Raw genomic sequence first — 27,362 nt, 5'->3', positions numbered from 1 at the left:
TGCAACAATGGCGGATACGACGGACAGGTCACTTGATAAAAAGATGGGGAACGTGAAAATACTTTATTTTATAAATTTAAATGTCATATAAATGAGAAATAGTAAAATCAACATAAAATCTAACAGTATTAAAATAAGAAAAATTGTCTTCTTCATTTATCGGGATCTTCATCATCACATTGTTTTTTTTTGTTCTTTGGTTTTTTGGACGCTTTCGCTGTAAAAAACGGTTCACAGTTCGGTGAAAAAGAATAAAAAATTGCTCATGAAAACGAAAACCTACAACTTTTTCTAGAGCACCTCCTTTTTCAAAAAAAGTCAAATTTTAAATCATCGTAGGTAGAATTACTTTTGTTTTGAAAAATTAGGAAAATTCATGTATCAACATTTGATGGCTTAGCCGTTTAAAATTATATAATCGACAACAGTACGTTTGCTGTGAAAAGCATTTATGTCATACCACTCTAAAACCACGGCAAATGGATAAAAAATTGCAATAAAGTGGTTATCAAAATGTCATAATTATACTAGAGCTCATTACCATCTTACTTACACTTATTAAAAAGTTAAGTTGGCAACAACCCCTAGAAATTTTATTGGGAAACAGTTGGCAGAAAAAGTGTTTGACCTTGAAGCAATTGAGACATGCGTAGAAGCTAATCGTCCTGCGCAAGTTTGCCAAAACTTGTTAAATCATTATTTAAATCTCTCTTTTAGAACTAACCTTTGATTAATTCTTTTTACGCAGGAGAGTGGACTGATAGCAAGGAACTGGACTTCAGTTTTATAATAATTTTAGTAATTTTAGTGCTACGGCTATAAAATTTGCGGAAAATACAACTTTTGAGCCGTCAATTGACTCTACCAAACTGTAAAACTGTAGAGGAAAAGACCCAATTTTAGAAATTGTAAAAACGGAGCAAAAAATTCAAACACCCTTTGTTTCAATTCAGAATGAAATAATTTTAGTACATCGGCTACAAAACTTGGTAAAGTTACTATACCAAAGCTCATTACTATCGATCCACTCATTAAAAAGTTAAGTTGGCAGCAGCCCCTAGCGATTTTTATCAGTAACAATTGGCAGCAAAAGCGTTTGACCTTGACGCAACTGTGGCATGCGTAGAAGCTAATCGTCTTTCACAACACTGTCAAAACTTGTTACATCTCTATTAAAATCTTTCTTTTGCAACACAGTTTCAACTAACCATTGATTACTATCGCGGAATCAAAATTTCGAACATCACTCTTTGACATGGCAATGTAAAGCAAGCTTTATTGTCATTGTGACTGACATACAAAGTAAATTTCTGACACTAGCTGTGCCGTTTATAAATTTGAAGGTTATAAAAACAAAGGACAGTTTACAATTTTTAAACATCAGTCATTTTGATGTTCGAAATTTTGATTCCGCGATAGTAATACCACAATATAAGGATCTATCAGTATGGACAACTCATGTCGGCCCCTTTGAAGTTGACTCGCAGCTCTTTATGACCTTCAACGGCGTTGGCGGTCCTTCTCGCTACTGTTTGTAGATGTCGCTACTGTTGAATGCGATAGTAAATTAGTTAATTAGAATTAAAAGCAGTGTTTTTCTGTGCCCTAATAACCGTATGAATACAAACAAGTCGAATATGACTTTTACAACAGTAACATGGCACAATTCAAAACAAACTTTCGCGCCAAGCAAATTATTGGCTTTCTGGACACTAGAGGCCACCACCTTTGTTTAATCGTGGACTTAAATTTATTGCTTGGAAAAATATCGCCTAGGTAAGTTTTCGGATACCTACACAATAAGTTACTTCTCTAGTGTCTTTTTATTTAAAACGACGTTTTTGGATTTATTCCGCAATTAAAACAGCTGGCGCCACCGCTTAGAGAATCCTTGAAGGACCGCCAATACTCGCGCAAACGTCAAAAAAATCGGTATATGCAAAATCCTTTAGTTGTCCATACTGATAGATCCTTATATTGTGGTAATACACTCAACATTGACAACGTGTTAACCTCAAAAATCGCTACATTCAGTTTTCCCCTAATTTTCTCCCTAAACAATTGAAAGCCTGATTTACACCCAAAAATTTTTGAAAATTTACACAGGAGAGTGGACTGGTAGCAACACGACCTGCTGTATATCTACGACCTGTGCATTCGTGTAGTTCCACTGTTTCTCCGCATATGCTTTGGAAAGCGCTGCTGCTCGGGCACTTTTGGGAACATTTTACCATATTGGGTTTATTACCAACATTGTTTTTGACATTTCAAATTTTAAGTTTGAATTTTCAAATTATTACACGTTGTTTGTTGCTTTTTCAAGTTTTCGTTGTGTGCTTTGTTTACGATCGTTACTTTGTTCTACTCCTCATTTATTTTGAATACCGCATTTCAAGGTCACAATTTGTGACAGTTGTAGAGCTTTACGACAAATTTAAGAGGATTTATGTATTGAAAACAATCACGAACAGGTCTTTGGGTGTTCCAGTACTCGTTTATGTTCAATTCAATGGATAAATCTTCTCAAATTTGCCGTAGAGCTCCACAATTTTCACAAATTATGACCTAGAAATGCGGTATTCAAAATAAATGAGGAGTACGTTTGTGTTTTTTGTAGCTTTCAAAAGTCAAAAATCTTACTAACCCCAAAATTCAATTTGTCAACAATGTCAAAAGCGCCCGAGCAGTGGCGCCCTCCTCGGCAAAAAAATGCGTTTTCTCGGAAACATTCTTGATGCGGGGAAATGAGATTTTGCACAGGTCGTAGATATACAGCAGGTCGTGGGTAGCAATGAACTGCACTTTACCTATACAACGTGTTTATAAATGTTTCTAGCATCAAGGGTGGCTATGAAATGTCAAAGAAATGTGCCGCTCATTACAAATGTGGGTTTCGATTTGTCAACTGACATTTGCAGTTAACCTCAAACATGAAGCAAAGTAAGTTTTGAGAAATAAACTGTTCGAGTTGTGGTTTAAAACCTGAAAATCGAAAACTTGCGACACAAAACCGTAACTAAAACGTCATTGAAGTAACATTATAAATAATTTTCAAGATAGTTATATTCACCATGAAAATAAAGCGTCAAAATAGTGTACGACAGAAATTCCAAAGCCACGCTTGATGCTAGAAACATTTATAAACACCTTGAATGAGTTACCTATGTACTAATTTTTATAAATCACAAAAGTCTAGAACGGAAGACACTTTTATTTAAAAAACGAAGCAAAAATTTTCGACATCCACCATTAAAATTTCGATAATTTTATTGCTTCTGCATGATCTTTCGGAAAACTACTACTTTTGAGCCGTGTATTAATTCGACCAAATTGCAAAATTGTAGAGCAAAAAACACAATATGTATTTATTTTGAATACCGCATTTCAAGGTCATAATTTGTGAAAATTGTGGAGCTCAACGGCAAATTTGAGAAGATTTATCCATTGAATTGAACATAAACGAGTACTGGAACACCCAAAGACCTGTTCGTGATTGTTTTCAATACATAAATCCTCTTAAATTTGTCGTAAAGCTCCACAACTGTCACAAATTATGAACTTGAAATGCGGTATTCAAAATAAATGAGGAGTATTTGGAAATTTTAATTTTCAAGAGGAAGCAAAATGTATTGACATCCACCACTAAAACTCGTAAATTTAGTAATTTTTGTAGTACAGCTATGAAAATTGGAGAATTTTCTACTTGTCACTAGTATATTAACTTTAGCAAACTGGAAAATTGTTGAGGAAAAGGCGCACATTCTAGAGATTTTAACTAATATGTACACTACCCAGCAAAATTAACGCAAAATCGGTCTATTAATGTTAAAAATGGCTTTAAAAAAATTATGGACGATTCACACCAACTTACGATTACTTTAATTTGATAGAACACATATGGGATAATCCGAAATTGCGTAATAAACTTCAGAACTTAACAGTTTCATTAACTGATTTAACACAAATGTGACAAAAAATGGATAAGTAAGAAGTCACAAATGGCTGTAAGCCACAAAGAATACTGATATAGTTATCACTTATCAGAATTCGAGGAAGTAAGACACTTTGTCGAGGCCAACTGTAAAACTCGAGGTAAAAATCACACCGATTCCCACTTTTATTTTTTGGAGCTATTTTGCAACACGTGTTAATTTTCTGAAAAAAATTTGATATTACATTGTCAAAATTGCTTTAAAATGCATGTACATATAACGGTTGTTCAGTTTGAAAAAAAATGTATATCTTTAAAAAAAAAAATTTTAAGTTATAATATTTTGACAACTACATTATTGGAATTTTTTACCCAGTAGTCTTGGTTTTAGAGTTGTATGACATAAATGCTTTTCTCCATAAATAAACCATAAAAAATTAAAAAAATTAAAAAAATGCAATTATTAAAACAGATTTTCAAAATATAAGTAATTCAACTTACGATGATTTAAAATTTGATTTCTTTTGAAAGAAGGGGTGTTCTAGAACACATTGTGGTTTTCGTTTTCATGAGCCATTTTCTTCAACTAAAATTCTCTTCCCAGCATTCCCAAGCGACTAATCATGACTTACATTCAACATGACACACAGCAATAGGAACTCCAATATCCATAAGATAATTCAACCACAGCTTCTGCTTTAGTGAGAGCTTGTCAGTCTCGCTCTTCACCTCCACGAATTTCACCTAAAAATTGTCTTAATAAAGCCCCCGTCTTCCCAAACTCACCTTCTTGTCTTCCAAACTCCAAACGATCAAATCCGGAAACCCGCTGTGGTACTCTTTGAAATTCCTCGCGACTCTCTCAAAGATCTTCGCCACGACGTCTCTCCCGATGCTCATCACGACGTTAAACAACATCTCCGGTCCATCCGCGACTGACTCCATCAAGCACAGCGCCGTTTCGTGTGAATGAAGATCCCAATTACTCTCCATCACTTTCTTAAGCGCCGCGTCGCTCCAATTCTGTTTGATGTTGTCCAAGCGTTTGATGATGCGGTGCTCTCGGTTTGTGTAAAAGTGCGGCGTGTACATGTCAAGAGGGACACTTTGTACGTTCGAAACGAACGTTCCTTCGATTTTGGAGTCGTAGATGATGTCCCAAAAAAGAAGCGAAAACGCGGCGATGATCATACGGCCTTCGCAATGGCGGCCGTTGGGAAAACCAGCACTTCGGTAGTGTTTCAAAGCTGTTTCTTCAACGTTTAAGTAAGAGACGTCGCCGTTATCTGAGGGGTGCACGTACTTGCGTCTACCCCCCGGATCATCACTAAAAAACTAATAAAAAATCAATCGCCGGATCAACGAGTGTTACCTTTTAATCGACTTGCACTCTACGAAGTCTTGGGGCCACTCGCGGTCACAAAATGGTGGAGACAACGATGCGATTTCATCCCTGTATAAAACGGGCAGTTTGTAGGTTTTCCGGTTCAGCATTTTTCCGCGGTGAGCCAGTTCTTGAAGCTGCACCTCGGAGAGGTTGTCCTCGGTTTTCAATACTTGGATGAGGAGGTTCGCCGCCTGAAAACCATCATGAGATTAGGTCTTGGTGACAACCCCCTTACCTTCTCGTGGTCTTTTACGTATCTCGTGTACATGTGGATCATGTGGGCGTACCAGTCGCCCCTTTTGTACCTGCAGTACCCTTGCGACACCAAATATTTGAACCATGAAATAACATCCTCGTAGTAATGGGTGGTGATTGGGTGTGAACCCTTTGATAAGATCTGGACGTACTGGGCGTTTGGAGTGAAGCGCTCCAAGTGAGGGGGGCGAGTACCATCAAAGGAGTCTCTATATAGAAAATTGTATAATTCTTTATTTGAGGAACCAGAAAACGTACCCAAACTCCTCGTTAATTTCCTGCAGCTTCTCAAACGCGTGCGTACAAATTTGTAAGATTTCGTTGTGGTTCTTCTTCTCGACCGCCTTGTGTAGCTCACTGCGCAGTTTTAGCGCCTCTGCGAACCTACAAAAACGTGCATTTCACTTTGACGTTCAAACCAGCGCGAATTGTCACCTGCAGAAATCCTCTGGAGTCCCAAAAACGCTGTAATTCTCAACATCATACGGGGGAAACACAATTTTCAAGTAACCAACATTGGTGAAGTAATCCTGAGGATCCGTGAGAGTCGGATTGGTAAACGTGCTCAACACGTAAATATAATACAAGCACTTATTTAGTTGGTCCGACAGCTTCACGCAGAACCCCATTTTTTCCTTAATTCGCTTTCTAAGCACCGATTCGGAATTCATTGCCGTCAAAGTGCCCTGCATCCTACTATGCTTGAGCAATCTAGAAATTATATTCTCTTTGGTTCCTGTAATATCACGGAATTTGAAACTCTTTGCTATGGCTTTCACGTCTTTCAGTAGCAAGTTGTTTAGTAACGCCATCAAGTCATCGTTTACGTAGTCTGTCTTCACGAAGCCTTTGTCTTTTAAAAAGTGGTACATGGCAGCGCTTTCAGAGTGGTTCATTGATAGTCCGATTTTCTCCACAAAGTCGTTGAAGTTGTACCAAATGGGCCGCCAAAGAAACAACTTTATGCAGACTAATTGGTGGTTTTGCTCCATTTCGAAAAACTTTGATAAAAACTCGGTGTCGCTCTTACTCAACAGGTTGAGTAAATGCTCCGTTTCGCAGATGTTTCGGAAAAACTCTTGCATGACTTTGATTGGTTCATAATTGACTTTTTTCTTTTCGTTTTTTATTGGGGTTTGGTTGGGTTTAGTGGAGGCGATCGCGATGTCTTGTAATACGCGGACTTTTGGCGTATTGGAGGGGCTGGCTTCAGGTTCAGTCTTTGGTCGTGAGGAGGCTTTAAGTGCTGTTTTGGGGGTTATGGAGAGTTGTTTCTTCTCTCCGTCGTTGCCTAATAAATTATTATACCCATTAATTAGTCTATTTGTTAATTTTAAAAGAACAATTCCAAAAAGCTTATAAAGAATTAAACGTTTTCGGACACTGCAATTGAGTGTTTTTGTTGTATATACATGAACACTTTATGAACACTTTTTGTCCCTCCCATATTATGCAACATATCAACAATGAAACAATTTTCCCAAAAAAACTGATAAAGTTGATAAAAACTATTAAATATCTACCCCGAGCGGCCTTCGGCGACTTTGCATTAGCATGCTCGTTTTCAGAGTCCTCATCTGACGAGAATGGATCAGGAAGCGTCCTCTTGGGAATCCCAGAAATAACAGCAATGTCTTCAGCCGACAAATTCAAGCACTTTGCAATGCCCGAGGATGAAAGCGACAGTCTCTTACAACCCCCGGAGACTGTTTTTCTCTTCCTGGGCGATTTTGTAATCGGAGGCACCATTTTAATGCATCCTGGGAAAAAATTGCTGATTCGCGTTTGTGACAACTTTTTGTTGCTACAAAGCACCGACGAAACTGTATCGTTCATGGTTGGTAGTACTGTACAACATCAATTAACAGGTAAATGATAATGATATGAAATGCGTCTTGAGTACCTTAGTTTGGCGCTTTATTTTTTTGATGTAGAGGTTATGTTTGATTGTCACAAGTGTCATGTGACAAACCTCTAGTGGCACATGATCCATAATATGAAATTTAGGAAAGTATGGAATTTATTAGACAAGTATGGAATATATTTAAAAAGTATGGATATTAATAGAAAAGTATGGAATTTTATTGAAAATTGAAAAGTGAAAAGAGAGGTTAGGAGTGCTTTCAAAATTCCGCATTAAAAGCCTTAAATTTCTCAAAAAATGTCGTTTCCTGCTGCCACGCAGACTGCTATGCTTTTGGGCCGCTGCGTCCCTTGTCTCAAACACAACGCTTCGAAATTCAAGATTAAACGACTCGAATTGGACACCAACTTGAATATGGTACCCCCATTAGCCCCCATTTCTACATTTTAATCCAATTCTTTCAGTATTTTGGTAAAGAAGAGTTTATCTACGCTCATGATCCCCAAAAAGTGTGTAAAACCGGCGATGTCGTCCTCATAGAACAACTTCCTAGTAAAATGACCAGACTGATAACACATTCTGTTAAAAAAGTCATTTATCCGATGGGGGACATCACTGATCCTTTGACCGGTAAAAAGGTGGTTTCCGGGAAGTACAGAGATCAAATTGAAGGTGTTAATAAAATCTATGGGGAGAAAGCGAGCAGGTTTAAGTATGAAGAAGCACCCCCAAGGGGGTGGCAAGAGGATAAGAAAGATTTTACTCATGCAGAAACTTATATTAAATATCACGAGTCAGGGAAGGATGATCCTTACGCTGTGTAAATGGGAGTTGTAAGTAGACGTAAAATAAAGTTAGAATTATTTTAATCATTTTATTAACAGTCTTTTTTTCAAAACCTTAAAACTTGCAGTTTAAAGTAAATTATACAGTCTGTGTAAACAAAAGTAGTAAAACTCTGCATATAAACTATTCAGGTAACAGATTCACAATGGTTTCATTGTAGCTACTTTAATACTGCATTTCTAAAAAATATACATAATTGTTAAAACTATTTTCAGCCTATTAGTTATTTGACAGAAATTCCCGCTCAAGGGCGGCCCCCATCATGTTCCACTCTCCATCGTCGACTTCATCGGGAGCTTCCATACTTCCATCACTCTCTTGAGAGTCCGGTTCTAAATCCAACTCACTGTCTACTAATTCACCTCTTCTAAACTTAACCACCGGCGACTCGTCCTCCGTACTATGATTACTGGTGTCGTTCCCCAAACTACTTTCTTCTCTTCTCCTCTTGTAGCCTTTGGGGTACTCCGCCGTTAAAGAATCCTCACTACTAGAACTGCTACTACTTGGTTGATTCTGTTTGGGTTCCACAGTCACAGGATTTGTAGCGACGGGTTTCTCTTCATCTTCGCTGCTTTCGCTTGCGTCGTCCAAAATATCCTCCACCTGAAATTGCTCAGTACTCTCGTGTTACGTACAAAAATTTTTCTTACCTCCTTGTCCATATCCGCGATATCCGCACTGGAAAACGACATCAAGGGATTAATGGTATCCATGAACCTCCCACTCGGCGTTCGTTTTCTCATCGTCGGAGTATTATGTTCAGGATAACTTATTAAATGCTCTGGACTGCTGCAATGAGGCGGCGGATGCCGGTTTTTTGAGCCTTTGCTATTAAGCGCGAAGATCTTCTCACTGACATGCTCCCACCGTTCCGCACAGGACCACAACCAGTCAGGCGTTACAATCTTCAGGTTCTTTTTCCGTCGTCCGGCGTTGACTTTCGCTGTTCCGGGGCGCACAGCAACCAAATGAGTGGTGTCTTCTTCCAGTTCTTGTGTTACTTCAGCTCCTAAACTCTTGGCAATTTGGTAGGCTTTTGATTGTTCTAGTTTGATGTGAGTTGGAACCAAACCGCTGAAGACTAGTTTCGAGCCTTTGAGAACGCGCCCTCGGACTCTTGGAATTACTTTTTTCAAATCGGGGACCTCTCCTGATTCCATCTTGTCGTAATCCTCGTAAAACGCTTGGTGGATCCTCTTCAAAATGTCTTCAAGGTAGAGGAGGTAGTCGTCTGGATCTTCAACTTCTATTAACTGAGGCTCTGCAGGCTTCACCTCCTCGTGGTTGTTCACAGGGGGCGGCGGATCTTCACTTTTCTCCTCTTCTTTGGGGGTCTCACCGTTCTGCCCCTGCTTGTCTTCAGGCTCCGCCCGTTGCTCCTGCTTTTCTTCAGGCTCCTCGGCTTGCGCCAGCTTTTCTTCAGGCTCCTCGCTTGGCGGCTGCTTTTCTTCAGGCTCCTTGCTTTGCGTCTGCTTTTCGTCAGGTTCCTCGCTCTTTTCATTGCCGTTCTCGGGGGGCCCCACCTCACCATTATCACTGGGTTTGTTTTCCACAGCCCCGTTATCAATCTGCTCGTTGTTTTCCTCCTTCTTTGCCTCCTTGATCTTCGTTAAATCTACCCCGAGTTTGCTGTCATTCTCTTGTTTATCCAAGCCAGGGGGCGCGTTAATATCACCAGTGTGTTGAAAAAAGTGGTACGGTTTGACGTGGATCAAATTCGACGCGTTGGACCACACGTCTTCCCTATCGTCGATGATGCAGACCATGTCGTCACCACAGGGGAATAACGCCCTAGAAAAACATAATAATTTGAGGTTTTGCTTGTTTTTGACTCACTTCAAATTCGCTTTTTTGCTAGTAGGGTCAAAACACTCGTCGCGAGATAAAATGCGATTGGAAAAAAACCTCTGGTCTCGGTCTAAAAAAGCTGCAATCATGTGGGCGTAATTCCTGGCTCCAAAAGTGCATATATGCAGCTCAAACAATGGATAAATGTTGCTCAAAAACTGGTGTGTCCCTGGCCGGAGTCTCGTGTAGTACCATGGCGAGTTGGGGCCATACAACTGGAAATGATAAACGTCCTTCAAGTTTGGTTGTATTGTATCATTAGTTGTATGGATTAGAGTTTGATCCAAGTCCACCAACAGGACTAGTTTTCTGTCTTTTATCAGTCTCTCAACGTCGGCTTTTCCTAGTTTTTGCGCCAACTGAAAAAAGGGTTTTAGAAGCGAAACGAGGGTGAAAGTGCTCCAAACCTCTTCGCTGACTTTCAAGTCAGGAATGGCATGAACCATAGGAACTGACGCCGCCACAGTAACGTCATTTTTACGTAAATCCGTGCCGCATTCTCCGCACATGTCGTTCATGACCGTGGGATGCGTGCATTCTTTGAGTTCGCATAACAATTCCCTGAAAACAACGAGCGTAATTTCGCGGGTAAATTTGAATTGACGCTTACCCTGGCTTGACAATGGCGCCTTCCTGCGCCACAATCTTATGAACTGTTCCTGCCTGTGTTACCTTTAATTTGCGTTGTTCCACCTTGGAGGCCCCCTCAAAGTCGTACAGGAGGATAATTCTACCGATCGCCACAGTATTCCCTTCGCTCACTTTCCATTTTAAAATTTTTATAGGTTTTGTTTGTTGCTGTGATATGGACATCGTTTTTTCCGCCATCTTGAACGGATACAGGTTCACTCATGAGCGGCAATCGCGGGATCTGATTGGTCGGTTGCGCGACTTCCGGTCGGGGACCAATGAGGTACTTGGAAAAAGAGCGGGGCGGTTACAAACAACGAGAGGCAATACAACTTATATTTGATTATATGACTTGAAGCTTACATAAAAAATGTACGTTTTACAATACAAATTTATTTACTTCACGAAAGATACACTATGTGGGGCAATAAAATCGGAAATCAACAGAATAAAAGGAATCAGAGTGAGATGTTGGCTATAAAATATGAAAAAAAAAACAAACAATAAATACGTGGCCTGTATCAGACTACCTATACGACACTCTTAAAATAATCACAATGAGACCATTATTACATAAATTAGTGGGTACCAATACCATCAAATGTATCAAAATACTTTAAATGTTTTGTCTTAGGAGTCCAAGTGGAGTGCAAATCTCTAAGTTGGAAGATATCAGATCATTAATTTATGTAATAAACCTGTGCAGTCACTTTCCAATATTTTAAAGGGTTTTTCTTATCTTACACAAACCCTTAAGACAGATACATAATTAACAGCAACTTGAACCCTGAGAGCCACCTGCACCGCCAGCGCCCGGTAATGACGGATTTGTAGGGGAATGTTGTGGGCCAATCTTGATACCATTCGCCTAAAACAACACAAATTATCGATTAATTTAAAATGTGAGCTCACTAGAGCGCGACGAGAAAGCACCTCATTATTGATGTCAAAAACTCCCTCTTGTATCTTCTCGTAAATTTCCTTCGCCGTGTTAATGAACGCTTCCTCGACATTCGCGGCTGTCTTTGCCGAAGTCTCCATAAAGACCAACCCGTGCTCCCTCGCGAAAGCTTCACCTTCTTCCTTCTTGACTTCTCTTCTGCTTTCAAGATCACTTTTGTTTCCAATCAACATGATGACCATGTTTGAGTTTGAATGTTGGCGCGCGTCGTCCAACCATGTAGTGAGATGGTTGAACGTTTCCCTTCTTGTGATGTCATAAACTAAGAGCGCCCCGGCAGCCCCACGGTAGTACGAGCGAGTGATAGATCTGAACGCTTCCTGTCCTGCTGTGTCCCATATCTGTAACTTGATTTGTTTCCCATCAATTGTGATCATTCGAGCCCCAAATTCCACTCCAATTGTCAAGTCATGAACCGGCTGGAACCTCTTGTCTGTGAACTGGAGTAACAAGCACGATTTCCCAACACCTGCAACGATTTTTATTTACTTTAGTGGGCGATAAGTGTTATCAATACAACGCCGCGATTGGATAACCCCAAATTAGACCGACTTTTTATTCGAAAGTCAAAATTTCGAAACAAAAACAATACGGACCTTGACACTTGGCCAAGATGAGTAATACATTGTCCCCAAATGCGTACAAAATTTAAGAGATGGGCTCAACCCTCGGCACCAAATTGCGGTAATACGTACCTGTGTCACCTATTATAATGTACTTAAACAAATACGCGTACGACATTGTTACAATTGGGAACTATAAACTAAATAATTTCTTCACGCACAATCACGGAATATAACAACTTCGTAAAAAGATGACAGCTGTCTACTGAACGTCATCCCCTTGAAGTTGCGCCACAGCCTTCTGCGCAGCAAACAAAGCCGCCTCCGCATTGGTCAATAATGGTAAAATTTGATTTTTTTATGACCAAAATAAATTGATTTCGAATTCTCAAGGACCCTGTGAGCTAGGGCGTGTTAAATAATCCCCGAACAAAGTTTTTTTTTAAGTTTTTTATTAATAGGGAAAAGTGGCAACACTGTTGCAAAAAACAAAATCCCCACTAATTGATAAAAGACAATGCGCGCTGTTTTTAAAAACACATTTAATGCAATTATTTACAAATCAATTGGAGCGTCACAGATTTGCGGAAAAGGATAATTCACTTCTTTTTTCCTTTTTTGGAAGTGTCTCTGGTTGGGCCCCCTTCGTTGCTGTCACGGGGCGTTTGCCAGTTTAGTGGTTTTCTGCGGTACATGGGCCAGGGAGGGATTGTTAGCTAAAAAGACAACTTAACTTTTGCTAATGAGGTAGGTTAGCTTACCAGGGCCGCCAAGACAAAACCGGCCCCCAGAATGTACACCGTTTGGGAGAACTGTTGAATGATGTAGCCCCACACCAGACCAACAGCCCCAAATAAGGTGATAATGACGCGGCTAAGCTTCTCGGCTGTTGCTTGCCCCTCAAAGTCCTGAAATGAAGCTTTAGAATGGCGAATTTTGGGGTTGATCTCTTACCATATGGGTAGGAATTGACTGGATAAAATTCATTGTGCCCTTTTTTAATTTTTCGTACCCCAAATTAAACGAACTAGTAAAATTCTATAGTTTCTGTTATTATTAGCGAACAAGCTTTCAAGAACACGTCAACAAATGATGTTCGCAATGACAGCTCGTTGACAGCACTGACAGAATATTGACATTTGGCAGAAACGAGTTTCGACGACCTTGACCGATCATTACCGAACCCATTAATTTGAAATGTTAAAAAAAGAATCTAAACACTAAAAAACGAAAAAATAATTATTTATTCCTCTTCTTTTTACACACAATCAACAACAAAATTCATTTCTTGTCGCGCAACGCGTCCAAAGGCACGACTTTTATCGAATTCTCCCCGCTGCTCTGCAATGTGAGCCCCATTTCGTCCAAAACCGAAGAACCAACAGTCCCTTGCTGATGCAGCCCCGCGACTATCTTTTGATTTTCTAAATTCTTTTCGCACAAGTTTCGCACAGCGAAGATCACCCACTGCATTATAACTAAAAAATTAAACTTATTACATTGAAAGTCCTCAATTTTTTTTTTTCATACAAGGATTCCTAGCATCCATGTTGCAACAGTCTAAGATCACCGGTATGAGTTCTGCCTCCCTCGTCTGAAAGAACGAATTAATTCAAAACTGTGTAAAGCGCGCCTTACCAAATCCTGCATGGTTTCGCTCTTCCAACACAAATTCCCGATTATTCTAATAAGATCAGCTTTGAATCCGAAAGCGGGATGTCCACTGATTTCTTCAGGTGGTTGTCTGATCTCTGCGAGTCGTTGTATTGACGAGAAACAGTTCTCGGTGTCTTTTCCTAACTGATGGATGTTGATTAGTAAGACGCCAGTGTTGATCAACAGATCTTTATTTTTTTGTAAATATGGGAGGTATTTCTCGCTACTGCACAGAGAGGAGATGACTTGCAACAACTCTGAGACTTCGTAAGGCTCAGAGTTAGCATCATTGGTTGAAACAGTTTGGAAAATTACGCTTCCTGAGTTGATAAAGCACGTGCTCAGAACATCTAAACCCTTCTCAGGAAGGTTCAAAGTTTCACCTTTGATCTGTTTGTCTTTGATCACAGTGAGCACAATTAGTCTGTGGTTTGACTGAAGTAGGTTGTAGTGGTACCAAAAGTCCTTATATGTGATTATCACATCAAGCAAAAAATTGAGGAACTCAGACTGATTGTCTGAGGCAAACACTTCAAAAATACAAACGTAATTTTCATGATTTAGGCTCAGGTTTTGGAAAAGTGAGATGTTGTACAACAACGCGGCGGTCTCGTGGATGCACACTCTGCCTCTCAGTAAATTATACAATTGAGTTGAAAAAATACTGTTGACTTTAGAAGCGCCAAATTTATTCCTCACTACTAAATTAATTAAAAATTGTAAAATGAGTGGTACGACGTTAGATGCGGCCTGAGCACACTGCGTCAGTGTTAATTCGACTAAATTCAAGAAGTTATTGTCTGCAGAGATGTACGTTTGTACCTCTGGAGTCACGACGTAGTTGCGCCAACTTTTAAACAATTCCTTTAAAATTTCTGTGTGCCCCTCATCAATTTTTGTCGTGTTAATCGCTGAGAGAATCTCCTTCAAAGAATTTATAATGTCTACAGAAAATGCAAACCTAAAAGACAACGTGAAGAGACAGTTTGTAGGAATCTAAGACTTACAGAACAAAGGCCCCATTTTCATCCCTGTCTAACTTGAAAGAATAATTTAAATACATTGTCAACTCGTCATAATTACGCTCTGTTAAGTTTTGCTTCACCTTCTCCAGGTCAATAATCAAAGATTTAAACATTTTCATTCAAAAACATGCGTTGCTTTGTTGTGACAGCGAGAAGTGAGGTTAAGTTGCACAAATCATTGCGTGCAGGCTGCCATCAGCTGATCAGAGAAAGTCAACAAAAATTGTACAAATGTTGATCGGCTTTAACTCAGTTATTTGTTATCGACTCTGAATGTAAATCCCAAATTTGGAATCTGCGGAAAATTCTGCGTACACTGATGTAGATAACAACTCGAGTTTAGTCCAAAAAATAAACGACATATCGATATCAGAAGTTTGGCATAGTTTTAGTCATGAATTTTCGCGAAATACTGCAACTTTCGACTTTTGAAAATTCTAAGAACTATTTCTTATGTAAAATATTGTGAGAAAAACGATGGCGAAAACCGCATCTCAATATCTGTAATAGTTTCCGAGATATTAAGCACGAATTGTTTCGAACCTTCAAAAATTTGGCCCTTTGGCGACAACCCAAAAATTCAAACGGCCATAACTCAGTTATATATTGGTGAAAATTAAAAATTCTTATATTTTTGGATTCAGTGTGACATTCTGCGTTCAATGAGAGATTGATATCAGATGTTTGGCATAGTTTTAGATATGCATTTTAAACACAATTTTAAAGCGCGCTCCAGTTTTTGTTACCTCTAATCGCAGCGCTCAAGAAACTTAGTTCCCAGTGTCGCCAACGTGAAACTTAGTTTCGCTCTGTTGGTAGCCGATGAGTTGTGTTTTTGACTTGACCCAAGTTTTCGCCGATTATTTTTTTAAATAAGCCAAGAACAGTCATAAATTGAAAAGGTACTGATTCATTATCACAGTTCTTTCGTTTTTTTGCATATTTGCAACCATATTATCGCATTTTCTACGCATTTTCCCCGTTCGTGCAATGTCATTTTTACATAACCTCAAACCACTTCTTTTTCAGATGTTTCTGACCCGCAGTGAATACGATAGAGGCGTAAACACCTTCTCCCCCGAGGGGCGCCTCTTTCAAGTAGAATACGCCATTGAAGCCATCAAATTGGGATCTACAGCTATTGGAATATGCACAAGTGAAGGTGTTGTCTTGGCTGTTGAAAAACGCATTACTTCTCCTTTGATGGAGCCCACAACTATTGAGAAGATAGTCGAAGTCGATAAACACATTGGGTGCGCTGTTTCCGGTCTCATGGCGGATTCACGTACAATGATAGACAGGTAAAAAGACAAACTCTTGAAACTAAATATTCATTCTGGTTGTCTTATTTAGAGCGAGGGTGGAATGCCAGAACCACTGGTTTGTCTACAACGAGAACATGAGCGTGGAGTCTTGTGCCCAGGCTGTCTCAAACTTAGCTATCCAATTTGGGGACTCTGATGATGATGGGGCTGCAATGTCGCGACCTTTTGGTGTCGCTATTTTGTTTGCCGGTATTGACGAAAAGGGCCCTCAGTTGTACCACATGGATCCTTCAGGTTTGGCGGAACTTCGCCTTGAACACCAACTTATCTCTACTTTTAGGAACTTTTGTACAATTTGATGCTAAAGCCATTGGCTCAGGTTCAGAGGGTGCTCAACAAAGCTTGCAGGAAGTTTACCACAGAAGTATGACTTTGAGTGAGGCGACCACGTCGGCTCTCACCATCCTCAAACAAGTTATGGAAGAAAAACTAAACTCTTCTAATGTTGAAGTCATGACAATGACGCCAGGACAGTTATTTCATATGTTTACTAAGGAACAAGTAGAGGAGGTAATTTCAAAACTGTCTTAAATAGAGTAATGCCGCGTTTTTTATCTGATATTTTCACAAATGAAGTAATTATTCAATCAAGTATAATACATAATAAAATATTAAGAAAATCATAATTATTTTAAAACCCGACACACCTGTTTCCTCTTTTTTTTTTTTGGGAAAGCCCACATGTGATATCCTGAAATTATAAGTGACAAGTCAAGTTCAAGGTGTAACCCACATATTATACTAGAGTTTTTTGGGTTATTAGTGTGTGCAGCATTGTTCGGTTTTACTGTTTTCAGTGCATGGGCAACAAAAATAATTTTAAGTAAACCAACGGTTCCATAGACTTGCTTCTACTTAATCAACCAGTTAATTGACCTGATTAACGTTCACTTGTATAATAGTTATTAGCTTACAAACCCAGATATGATATTTGTACGTTTTTATTTATTTCCGAGCTATAAATTATGCAAATATCTAATCATGATTCAGATTATTGATATACACATAAAATTAAATTCAATAAAACAGTCACAATCGATTATGAGGTGCATAAAAAATTGCTTGTACTTCCTAAAGATAATTGTTTTGTTACACAATAATTTATGAAAAAGTGGGTCATTTCTAATGTGGAATTTTCTTTTATTTTGGGAATTTTAGCGACGAGCTTCTGCAGTTCTTTTCATAGGATGTAATGTTTAAGCTATAACTGGAGAACATACATTTTCTTGGAAAATCGGTGACTAACTTAGAATAGGAAACAAGTAAATAATAATTCATATTTGACTAGAATAAACAACACATTCTACATGAAACCTCACCAATCCAAAAATAAAATTTGTATAAAATGCCATTTTTTTATGTAAAGCACTTTCACTGTCCGAAGGACAATGATGGTTTCACGAAATTTCACTTACGACTAAGTTTAATAGATTTAGGTGAAATCAACAAAAATGTTTTCAGCTTCTTTTTTACTTGATCGCGCCCTTTGCTACACCTTATGAAATTAGTTCTTGAAAATTGATTTATTGATTAAATATTAATTAATATCTAGAAACTGAGCTCGAATTTTTTAAAAGCGTAATGGAAAAAAGTTGTTTGTTTACCCACCAGTAAAAATTAATAAACCCATTTTTTTACATCCTGTATTAGTGCAGAATTCTTCTTTAAACTTTTCCGATTTAGATTTTTTTGCATTCAATTCAACGAAGTCGAAAGTTTAAAAAAGGTGGAACAAAAACAATCCTTGTTGTTCTTGTCGGGGTTTCTCTATTAAATTCTGAATGGTCAATAAAATTTTATTTCATGAAGGTCCAGTTTGGGATGAAAACGGGTAATCTTATTTTGCAAAATTTATGAATTAAAAAGTACCTAAAAAGTTTTTGCGGACCCAATTGCTATAAATAGTAACGATTAGTCTACAAAAACTGCATTTTAGGTACTTGTAAAAAATTACCATTTCAGATCGTCTTAATTCTTAGAATTTTTTACATTTTTATATCTTTGATTTTTTAGCTCTTTGAACTTTTCTGTAGGTTTTATATTTATATTATATTTCTGTTGGTTTTAATTTGCTTTATATTCCTTCGTAAATTTTACTTCAAAGTCCTCGTTTGATTCTTTAGTTTTTATGGAAATACTCTTGTGGATTTTTCTGTACATTCTTCTCTAATATATATTTTTTTCGCGTCTCTTTAGAATTTTCTTTACATTTTTTTTTAGCTATTTTTGATTTTTTGATTTATTAAATTCTTGTCGAGATTTTTATTTTTTAGATTTCTTCTTTCGGATCTCTTTAAATCTTTTTTTGAATAGTTTTCATTTTTAAAAAGATTACATTTTAAAATTTAACTTCAGATCTTTTTTAGCTTCATTTTAAAATTTAACTTCAGATCTTTTTTAGCTTCGTCTTTTGATTCTATAGATTGTTTACTGTTGGATTGGACTGTTATGTGTTATGTTCGTTCTTTGGATATCTTTAAAATTATTTTTTGGATTTCTCTTAAATTACTTTTTAGGTTTCTTTTAAAATGCATTTCAGAAATGCAAATGAAGAAATGTAAGAAAAAGGATTAGGGAAGAATTCGAAGAAGAATCAAAGAATCTAGCGAACCGAAAGTAGTGTCTGAAATGCATTTTAAAAGAAACCTAAAAAGTAATTTAAGAGAAATCCAAAAAATAATTTTAAAGATATCCAAAGAACGAACATAACACATAACAGTCCAATCCAACAGTAAACAATCTATAGAATCAAAAGACAATGAATAGTTTTCATTTTTAAAAAGATTACATTTTAAAATTTAACTTCAGATCTTTTTTAGCTACATTTTAAAATTTAACTTCAGATCTTTTTTAGCTTCGTCTTTTGATTCTATAGATTGTTTACTGTTGGATTGGACTGTTATGTGTTATGTTCGTTCTTTGGATATCTTTAAAATTATTTTTTGGATTTCTCTTAAATTACTTTTTAGGTTTCTTTTAAAATGCATTTCAGACACTACTTTCGGTTCGCTAGATTCTTTGATTCTTCTTCGAATTCTTCCCTAATCCTTTTTCTTACATTTCTTGATTTTTTTTATATTTTTCTTTATACTCCTCGTAAATTGTTCTTTAGATTCATATAAATATTGTTATGAAGTGAAAATGGAAATCATTCTTTAAGTAAAATTGACTTTTCCCTCTTTCCAGTCAGGATCCAGAAATAAATATTTAAAGATCGTATTTTTATTGCACTGTATAAATATTTAAATTCAGTTCAGTTTTGTATTTTAATTTTCTAATTCCTAGTGTTATTCGTTCACCTGAAAACGCTAGAAATACCAAATTCAGTTTGCTTTACCAGTGTGATGCATTGAATTTTTAAAGCTTCGTACAATTTCACCTTTCTATTTGTAATACTTTTCCTATGGGATTTTGTATTCATTGGAGCCACCACAAAAAATGTATAGAAGAATAAGAGTATTTCGAATGTTGGAGAATAACTGCAACTTTAAACATTCTAATTATTATCAGATGGCAAGGCGGGTAAATGCAGGTAGGTAATTATCCGTAATGTCTTGAAAGGGCGTTTAATTTAAACGAAAAAATTATACTTATGTCTTAATTAACTTAAGGAATTGGTTGTGATTAGTACATTATAGAGGTTGTTTTTGTAATGCTGTGTTTGTGATCAATTAATTAAAGGTGGTTTGTACCAGAAAGAAAGAATATTATGGTGAATTCACAGATGTTGCTGGTTCTGTGATGTAAATTTTCCTTTAATTAACCTTAAGCGTATTGATTTCCAGGTGCTGGTGTCTGAGCAGATCGTGGAGCACCCTCAAGCCGTAGGTATAAAAATTCCAGTCTACTGAATATTAAAAATTGTTCGTGTCAAAATTCAATAATCTGTTCTGTGTTAATAAACAAGTAATTACTTTCCCCAAAGTGGTCGATGCGACCATTACGATACCTCTCGTCGTATTTCTTTTCCAACTTCCAAGGAACGTGCTAACCTGCGGGCAAACGGGATTGCTCTCTTCCAGCTGCTTATGAAAAAAACCGACATAACTAAACCAAAAAATCCATCTTCTTCAAATTACGCACGGAAAGCGAGAGTTTTTCAGTGAGTGTAAAATACTTTCACTGATACGAACTTGAGGATATGTGGGAGATATTTATTCGGTTGCGCAAGTGTTAATTATTTCCGGTAACAGTAACGATCCGGGATCCGGGCGTAGATGCTTTAATGATAGTTGAAAGATGATTAAAGTAGTACGGATTAGCGAAGAGCGGAACTTGTGAGGTGGAACAGCCTCCTCGCACAGTTGTACATCTCGGAGCGCTTCGCTTTAGTATAGCGGCGCCTGGTTTCGCCTGATAGAAGCCTCTTGGGACTCGCTTTGTGCCGCTAAATCACTCATTAAAGCGCTCACCCCTCTTGTGTCCTCAATCTCCCGACCGCGATCCGCTACCGTCATTCTGTCATAAGTTTACCAGGCAATTTCTGAGACGGTTACCACCTCCACGGGGAGGGTAAAAACGCCCACGGATTTTACGAAGAAGACTAAAAAGTTTTTCTTGGGATTGCGAAATGGGGGCTTTGTTAAATTAATTTATTCGATAGCAGAGCGGGTGTTTGATTGATTTGATTGTAATTGCGTAGTTGTGAGTAATTATATACTTATAATTACTACAATTCAAGGAAAAGTAAAAAACTCTTATAAGTAAATCGTTACCATTAGTACAAAACGAACACGAAAATAAACGGATTGCCGACTTTCTAACGTTTCTAAGGGATTATCGAGAAATTTACAGTTTCTAGATTTTTGCTAAAAGAGCAGGAGATTGTTTTTTAAATTCTTACAATTTTCAAACTTCCGAAAAATCTCATAATTTTTAATGTTCTAGCGTTGAAACATAAGAGAAAAAATATAACTCCGCAAAAAGTAAAAAAAACGCCAAACTTTTTTTCAGTTTTTTTCAAAATTTTAGGTTTATTGTTATGACTATAACATCTCTAAGATTTTCTGGACTTCACAAGATTTTGTTAGAACTTTAAGTCGTTCAAAACTGTTTGATTTCTGAGACAAAAGCTCAATTTTGAAGTTTTTGGGTTCGTCCTAAAACAAAAATTTCTAAAATCTGAATCTGTTGTTCCAAAATTTTGAAATTAGAGGCAGATAAATAAATGGATTGAGATTAGCCACCTCTCCAAGTTTTATCGTTGTGGCTCTAACACAATCAAAGATACAATTTTTTCAAAGAATTTTAAAACTTGGATCAGTACTTAAAATAAAAATTTGCAAAATTTTAGTGTGTTGTTCCAGAATTTTGAAATTAGAGGTAGTTAATAAATGGGTTGAGATTAGGGACCTCTTTAAATTTAATCGCTGTGTCGCTAACACATCCAAAAATACAATTTTTTTATGTAATTTTAAAACTGCAAAAAAAAATCTAATATCCGAATCGGTTGCTCCAGAATTTTGAAATTTGGCAGAGTTGTTAAATGAGCTAAGGGTAGCCATCTCTTCAAATTTCAATTTTTTAAGGTAATCGAAAATCAAATTTCGAAATTTAAATTTAGAATTCCTAAATTTCTTTAAATGGCTTAATTTTCGCTAATTTTTCAACATTTTTTAGAATTTCCAAGATTCCTAAGAAGGCTTTCTTAAAATTTTTGTTTCTATAAGCTTTTTAAAATTTCTAGAATTGGTATTCCTGTAATTTTTATTGCTTCAAGCATTTTTCACCCTCTCCCGGGACTTCACATTGTCAAGTTTTCTTATTGCGTGAATTTCTAAGATTTCCAGATTTCCTGTCATTCATCAAGGAACTCTAATTTTTATTACTTTGAGATGCATACAATTTCCTAATAATTTTAGATTACCCAAAACTTCTTAGTTTCCGCAAATTAGTTTTGTTTTTTTTTTGATATTTCGATGTTTTTATTTCCATGTCAAAGTCTTGTTATAGTATATTAAGTATTAAAAATGACACTTTACCGATCGAAGACAATTGTTTGGAGGAGGAGCGCACAGACGACTCCAATTATTGTCTGAGATCGGTATAGTCCTTAATGTTCGTGATGCTTATAATATTTTTTGCACGATAGACAAATTTCGATTATTTTTATAAAACTAAGAATGTTACAAATAATTAACATTAATTGTTCTTCAATAATTCCTGAAAACTCAAAATTTCGGTATGAGAATGTATATAAATCCTTTTTTGTACGACCATAACCTAAAATGACATTTTTGACACTCCTTACGAACGTCAAAAGTATGGCTTTTTCGAGGAGCGTTAAAAAAATTTTTTTTTTCACGTCGTGATAAAAAACTTGAACAATATATTAGAACATGTAATTGTAAATAATTCAAGCTGCAATTAATAATTTAACCATTTTTAATAAGATTTTATTCAACATTCAAGTACAAATATTTAAAATTCTTAATAAAAACATAAAAACTTGTTAACGAAAAGTAATGTGGATTGTACTATTTTGAACATTATTAATGTTTATTCCTGGAAGTAAAGCTTCCGAGGAGCATGTGATATTAGGGCCACGTATCTCACACTGAGCTGAAGGTTCTGGATCAGGAATATTAACTTCATTTTTCTCAGCATCAACAGAACTATTTCCACCTTTACTAGCAAAAATTTTTTTTGCTGTATCCACCTTCGTATGGACACTTTCTTCCACGTATCCTTCAGCAACACTTGACGACTTCCACCCTCCTAGTCGTTTTAATGTTAAGATGTCTGTCCCATAACTTGCCAGCAACGATGCCGAAGATCTTCTAAAACTGTGCCCGGTGTACCGTTCGGGATTAGGTAACTTTAGGTAATGAGCTATTAAACTTGGTATTTTTGAAAACTGGTTAATCCCAACACATTGTACGGTACATTTTCCTTTCTGATACTGTTGGAAAAACCGTCTGTGTTTCACATGAACCGGACGTAGAGCAGCGTATTTTTCGTAAACATCGAGTAGATTTATTCCGTTAACTTCCTCACCTATGACAGTAAATGTCCGTTCAGTATGTGTTTTAGAATCCGGTATCTTGACGAGAAGAATTGACTCTTTTTTGACAATGTCATCGATAGTCATGTTGCAAAGTTCTTCCCGACGACAAGGCTCTGCTAGTCCCATTATTAACGTCACTTTGTACAGCAAGTACGTGTCATCTGGAGCATTCAACAGAAAATTTTCCACATCTTCCCTAAAAAACACTTTAGATTTCTTCGGTCAATATCCGACAGACAGTCTCTTCAAAAATGCCTTCAGTTTATAGTATTTAGTCACATCAACATGATCCTTAACGTATAATACTGACTTTAGCATTGAGAATTTGGACCACAATGTTGAAGATTTGCATGTTCTCGACTTCTCACTCATGTACGCTAGAAGAACGGATTCCGATATTTTGCTTGCGGTCTTCTGTTCGCACCACTGCTTAAATCCTTCATACTCCTTTTCGTATAAAATTTCTTTCTTGGTAATAAATCGAGGGATGCATCATTTGCTTCTTGTCTAATTTCAGGAGGAGTACAAGAAAAATCTGTTTCGCTATCACTCATCGTGTTTTGTGCACGTTTTGTGTTGCAAATTTAGGTTATTGACAATTTTTCCTTAGTAACATCAACAACGACGACTGGATTAAATTCAGGAAATTTTGATTAAAAATTCCTGTCCGTTTTCAGTAAGATGCCGACATGGAGGACCATTCTTCGCATTTAGAAAAAGCTTTGGATACGAGATTCTTCATTTTTATTTAAAGTAGCTTACGTTCCATTCATAGTTTATAAATTACTTTGACTTAAATAAAAATAATTAGATTTCTTAAGAAGTATTATGTTAAATTATGGTCGTACAAAAAGTATTGTATACAACACGTGGCTAAATAGTGCTTTTTTTTTACTTGTGGGCTTTATAGCACTCGCCTACGGCTCGTGCATATAAATGGCCCACGCGTAAATAAAAGCACTATTTTAGCCACTTGTTGTATAAAATACTATTTCTTAAATGACTATTTTTCAATTTTTACTTACCGTTCTAGAACAGTAATTAAGTTTTGTACTTACCGTTTTGTTTATCTTGGTAACCAGTAAACTCAACTTACTGTTCGAATAGCAAGCGCGGTAACTAAGCAAAATTGTTCTATCGTGCAAAAAGAAATCTTTAAGCTTTTTTAGTTTTCTGAGAGTTTTCAAGATTTCTAGGTTTCTTCCGAGTTCCTGAACTTAGGTTTCTTACTCAAAATTTCAGTTTTTTTCGGATTCCATAAATTATTATAAAAATTGCCTATTTTTTATTGGTTTTACTTTTTCATAATTTTTGGCTAGGTTTCTTCAACCTGATTTAATTTTTAAGTTAAATGGATTTTTTTGGATTTTCAAATTAGTGGTGTTTTCAATAGTGTTGCATTTGGAAGATTTTACTTTAAGAGTTGTTATCTGGGAATTTAACCAACAAGAATAGAATTTTTAGTTAAAATATTGATTAATCACAGGTGTACGTTTATAAATCCTCCCTTAAATTGGCTATTTCGCCAAACCCACCCCTCCCCCAGACGTGAAACAAACGACCCCGCACACAAAAACGTGCTGGTATAAAACCAAAGTTGATAACAGCGTGAGCGCTTAGTCGGGTTAAAAATAAACGGCGAGCGCTTTTCAATTAATGCTCAAAAATGGAAAATCCTCCTAAACCATGCACCATTTCACTGAAACCAGAATCAAACTGTCACATGTACAATCGCTCAAACAGTTCGTCGCTTTTCCGTTTTGGAAGTTTATTCAAGACTCGACTGATCATTTAGCTTGAATGAATTTCAATTTACGCGATGTTCTGATAAGAACTGGCGAGAAGTGGCGGCTATGCGCGGTGCTCTCTGTGGGGAAGCTCTATGGCGAAAGCTTGACGTCAAACCGGCAATTACCAAACAGAAGTCCTGATAGATATCAGACGCCGACGGGGTGGCGGCTGATAGATAAATTCGTCTGTAATCTATCGGTAATCCGGGAGAAATTAAAAATTAAAATTCTTCCCACGTGCGGCCGGGCATTTTGTATTCAAATTTCCGCCGAGCGCTAATTGTTTGCATTGGAACCTGTAATTTGCGCCAAGAAGAATGACTCCGATCTTGAAAATAATTTAATAAGATCGCAAGAAAATCGGCACGTGTCCTCAATCAATTGCGCTCCCGCGGGCTTCTAACCACAAGATGTTGTGGTTGGTAAAATTACAGGGATAGGTTTATAAATTCTGCAACTGGAAAACGAGTTCTGATCCAGCATGGCCCAATTACGCTAATATTGGGAGATTCAGATCAGTCAATCTGCCACCCTAAAAACCGGCACAAGGTGCGCATTTTTCAAAAATGTCTACCAGGAATTGTGCCGTTTATGGTATGAAGCGCGCTATCATGACGTGAAATCATAAGCAGCTTGATTCCCGATGTTCATTTGAGCGAATTACTGTGCGAATTGTGGGTATAAAGGAGGTGTCCCTTTGGTGCCCTGTCCAGGAAAGATAGCCAGGCGACTATTGTCACCGCATCACTGGAGTCAATCCCTTGCACGTGGCCCTAAACGCCTCCTTGTCAACGAATCTAAACTAGTCCGGATTAGTAGTGTTAGTCCCACGGCGCTGTGGGAGCCAGAGGATGTTCGTTAGTATGCATACCGCATAAACAGGTTCATCAATTTTCAATCAAAATTGGCCCAAAAATCTCGTAGCAGTAATTATGCACTTGCAGTCGAGTTAGCAATCTCCTAAACACGCAGCTCGCAGCCACGTCGTTATTAGGACCAGCTTGCAAAAATATAGCTAAATTAACTAGTTAACTTGACGATCTGATTCTGTAGATAAAACGTAATTGTACAAAAAATACAAATTCGTAATTAAAAAGAAAGTCGAAAATAATGAACAATATATTTAACGGAACATAACACTGAATTGACAGTATATTAAATCTGGAGCGAATTTAATGCGCTGTAAATACAGGGTAATTATTGTAACAACTGTTTGTGATACAACTTTCTTTCGATGATGCAATATGTTATATCTTGGCTTTAATTGCAATTAAATTAGAAAGAGTAGCAGATGCTTTACGTACTTATTTAGTCGATTTGATTTTACCATTTTTATAAGTGAAATTTTGAGTTGCATCACATTGTTGTGTAACTAAATTATTATCGTCGGAAGTGAGAAAACGCGCGGAAATTCATTTTTATGGTGACGATTTTGCATCTGGAAGAGATCGTTTTCAATTGTCTACGGTAGATGTAGCTATAAACGTGAGTTTTACTTTTTTCTAATTTTTGCTTTCTGTCTGATCTTTACTTGTAGTTTTCGTAATATTATAAAAAAGTATAAAAATTTGTAATAGTTGAAGGAATCAAGAATTGACTTAAAATCATAGGCGGATTAAGATTGGTTTTTGTTTTTTTTTGTCTTTTTTTAGTTTTTTTAGTCTATAGTTCTGTTCAGATTCATTTTAGATTGTCACTATTGCAATCTTCTTTCTTCGTTTTTAATTTTGCTTAAATTCTATTAAATTCTCAATGATTTTTCTTCAAATTCTTTAGATTTTTTAGATTATTTTTCTTTTATTTGCTTCTTCTTTAGATCTATTGAGTTTCACTTTGGATGGTATCTAGTTTTAATACATTTTCTTAATTCTTTAAGAGTTCTTTCTAGATTCTTTTCCATTTTGCCTAATTCTCCGTATTTTCTTTGAATTCTATTTGGTCTTTTTGAGCTTTTTTTTTGTTGAATTAGTTATTTGTATATTATATTGATAATTGATAACCCAAAACTAAGCACCATATTTCTGTTTTTTATGAATGGATTTTAAGAAAATTTAAATCGAAAATTATTGATTACGTGCAGTTTAATTCGACGTTAATTAAATTAGTGCACTGTTAAAACTGCAATTTTACACACCCTTTTTAATGAGTAAATTTATTCAGAATGTTTACTGTCACGTTAAATATAAAAAAAAATTATGTTCGCTGGATCCTTGTTTCCTTGTTTTTGTTGTTTTTTTTAACTATTGAGTTCAAATGAAAGCGTTGATTTTGT

At 36.7% G+C, this 27,362-nt stretch overlaps 7 protein-coding genes across 8 annotated transcripts; 2 read left to right on the top strand and 5 right to left on the bottom strand.

Annotated features, from left to right (window-relative positions):
• Positions 1 to 49: 49 nt before the first annotated feature.
• On the bottom strand, positions 50 to 7,565 carry LOC148181810 (fanconi-associated nuclease 1-like). 2 transcript variants are annotated; one of them, XM_088050200.1, is made up of 9 exons: positions 7,477 to 7,565; positions 7,097 to 7,420; positions 6,009 to 6,864; positions 5,832 to 5,957; positions 5,554 to 5,782; positions 5,304 to 5,509; positions 4,718 to 5,258; positions 4,564 to 4,675; positions 50 to 217 (listed from the first exon to the last, which is right to left on the bottom strand). In XM_088050200.1, the coding sequence occupies exons 2-9, from the start codon at positions 7,407 to 7,409 to the stop codon at positions 153 to 155; spliced, it is 2,448 nt and encodes an 815-aa protein (XP_087906326.1). In that variant the 5' UTR covers positions 7,410 to 7,420; positions 7,477 to 7,565; the 3' UTR covers positions 50 to 152. The 2 variants fall into 2 exon arrangements, with proteins under 2 accessions (XP_087906326.1, XP_087906327.1); XM_088050201.1 differs by having other exon boundaries at positions 5,572 to 5,782; positions 7,097 to 7,564.
• Positions 7,566 to 7,638: 73 nt separating this feature from the next.
• On the top strand, positions 7,639 to 8,314 carry mRpS17 (mitochondrial ribosomal protein S17). The gene is made up of 2 exons (XM_088050204.1): positions 7,639 to 7,854; positions 7,902 to 8,314. Exons 1-2 carry the CDS (start codon positions 7,735 to 7,737, stop codon positions 8,259 to 8,261), a joined length of 480 nt encoding a protein of 159 aa, XP_087906330.1. The 5' UTR covers positions 7,639 to 7,734; the 3' UTR covers positions 8,262 to 8,314.
• Positions 8,298 to 11,017, bottom strand: Fcp1 (RNA polymerase II subunit A C-terminal domain phosphatase Fcp1). Its single transcript, XM_088050202.1, has 5 exons — positions 10,745 to 11,017; positions 10,542 to 10,695; positions 10,123 to 10,493; positions 8,937 to 10,077; positions 8,298 to 8,889 (listed from the first exon to the last, which is right to left on the bottom strand). Exons 1-5 carry the CDS (start codon positions 10,960 to 10,962, stop codon positions 8,503 to 8,505), a joined length of 2,271 nt encoding a protein of 756 aa, XP_087906328.1. The 5' UTR covers positions 10,963 to 11,017; the 3' UTR covers positions 8,298 to 8,502.
• A 68-nt stretch (positions 11,018 to 11,085) lies between these two features.
• On the bottom strand, positions 11,086 to 12,590 carry Rab2 (RAS oncogene family member Rab2). Its single transcript, XM_088050203.1, has 3 exons — positions 12,421 to 12,590; positions 11,698 to 12,194; positions 11,086 to 11,632 (listed from the first exon to the last, which is right to left on the bottom strand). The coding sequence occupies exons 1-3, from the start codon at positions 12,464 to 12,466 to the stop codon at positions 11,534 to 11,536; spliced, it is 642 nt and encodes a 213-aa protein (XP_087906329.1). The 5' UTR covers positions 12,467 to 12,590; the 3' UTR covers positions 11,086 to 11,533.
• Positions 12,591 to 12,813: 223 nt separating this feature from the next.
• Positions 12,814 to 13,423, bottom strand: Spase12 (Signal peptidase complex subunit Spase12). Its single transcript, XM_088050206.1, has 3 exons — positions 13,243 to 13,423; positions 13,050 to 13,196; positions 12,814 to 13,004 (listed from the first exon to the last, which is right to left on the bottom strand). The coding sequence occupies exons 1-3, from the start codon at positions 13,273 to 13,275 to the stop codon at positions 12,888 to 12,890; spliced, it is 297 nt and encodes a 98-aa protein (XP_087906332.1). The 5' UTR covers positions 13,276 to 13,423; the 3' UTR covers positions 12,814 to 12,887.
• Positions 13,424 to 13,514: 91 nt separating this feature from the next.
• Positions 13,515 to 15,358, bottom strand: LOC148181805 (uncharacterized). Its single transcript, XM_088046000.1, has 4 exons — positions 14,952 to 15,358; positions 13,927 to 14,905; positions 13,819 to 13,882; positions 13,515 to 13,766 (listed from the first exon to the last, which is right to left on the bottom strand). Exons 1-4 carry the CDS (start codon positions 15,086 to 15,088, stop codon positions 13,570 to 13,572), a joined length of 1,377 nt encoding a protein of 458 aa, XP_087902126.1. The 5' UTR covers positions 15,089 to 15,358; the 3' UTR covers positions 13,515 to 13,569.
• A 373-nt stretch (positions 15,359 to 15,731) lies between these two features.
• On the top strand, positions 15,732 to 16,914 carry Prosalpha5 (proteasome alpha5 subunit). Its single transcript, XM_088046010.1, has 4 exons — positions 15,732 to 15,871; positions 15,999 to 16,270; positions 16,323 to 16,528; positions 16,575 to 16,914. Exons 2-4 carry the CDS (start codon positions 15,999 to 16,001, stop codon positions 16,823 to 16,825), a joined length of 729 nt encoding a protein of 242 aa, XP_087902136.1. The 5' UTR covers positions 15,732 to 15,871; the 3' UTR covers positions 16,826 to 16,914.
• Positions 16,915 to 27,362: the final 10,448 nt, after the last annotated feature.

This window comes from Gnatocerus cornutus, chromosome 1, assembly GCF_029298725.1.
Source record: "Gnatocerus cornutus isolate USDA-ARS CGAHR chromosome 1, icGnaCorn1.1, whole genome shotgun sequence".
NCBI classification, from domain to species: Eukaryota; Metazoa; Arthropoda; class Insecta; order Coleoptera; family Tenebrionidae; genus Gnatocerus; species Gnatocerus cornutus.
This window is presented reverse-complemented; position numbering and strand designations above follow the sequence as displayed.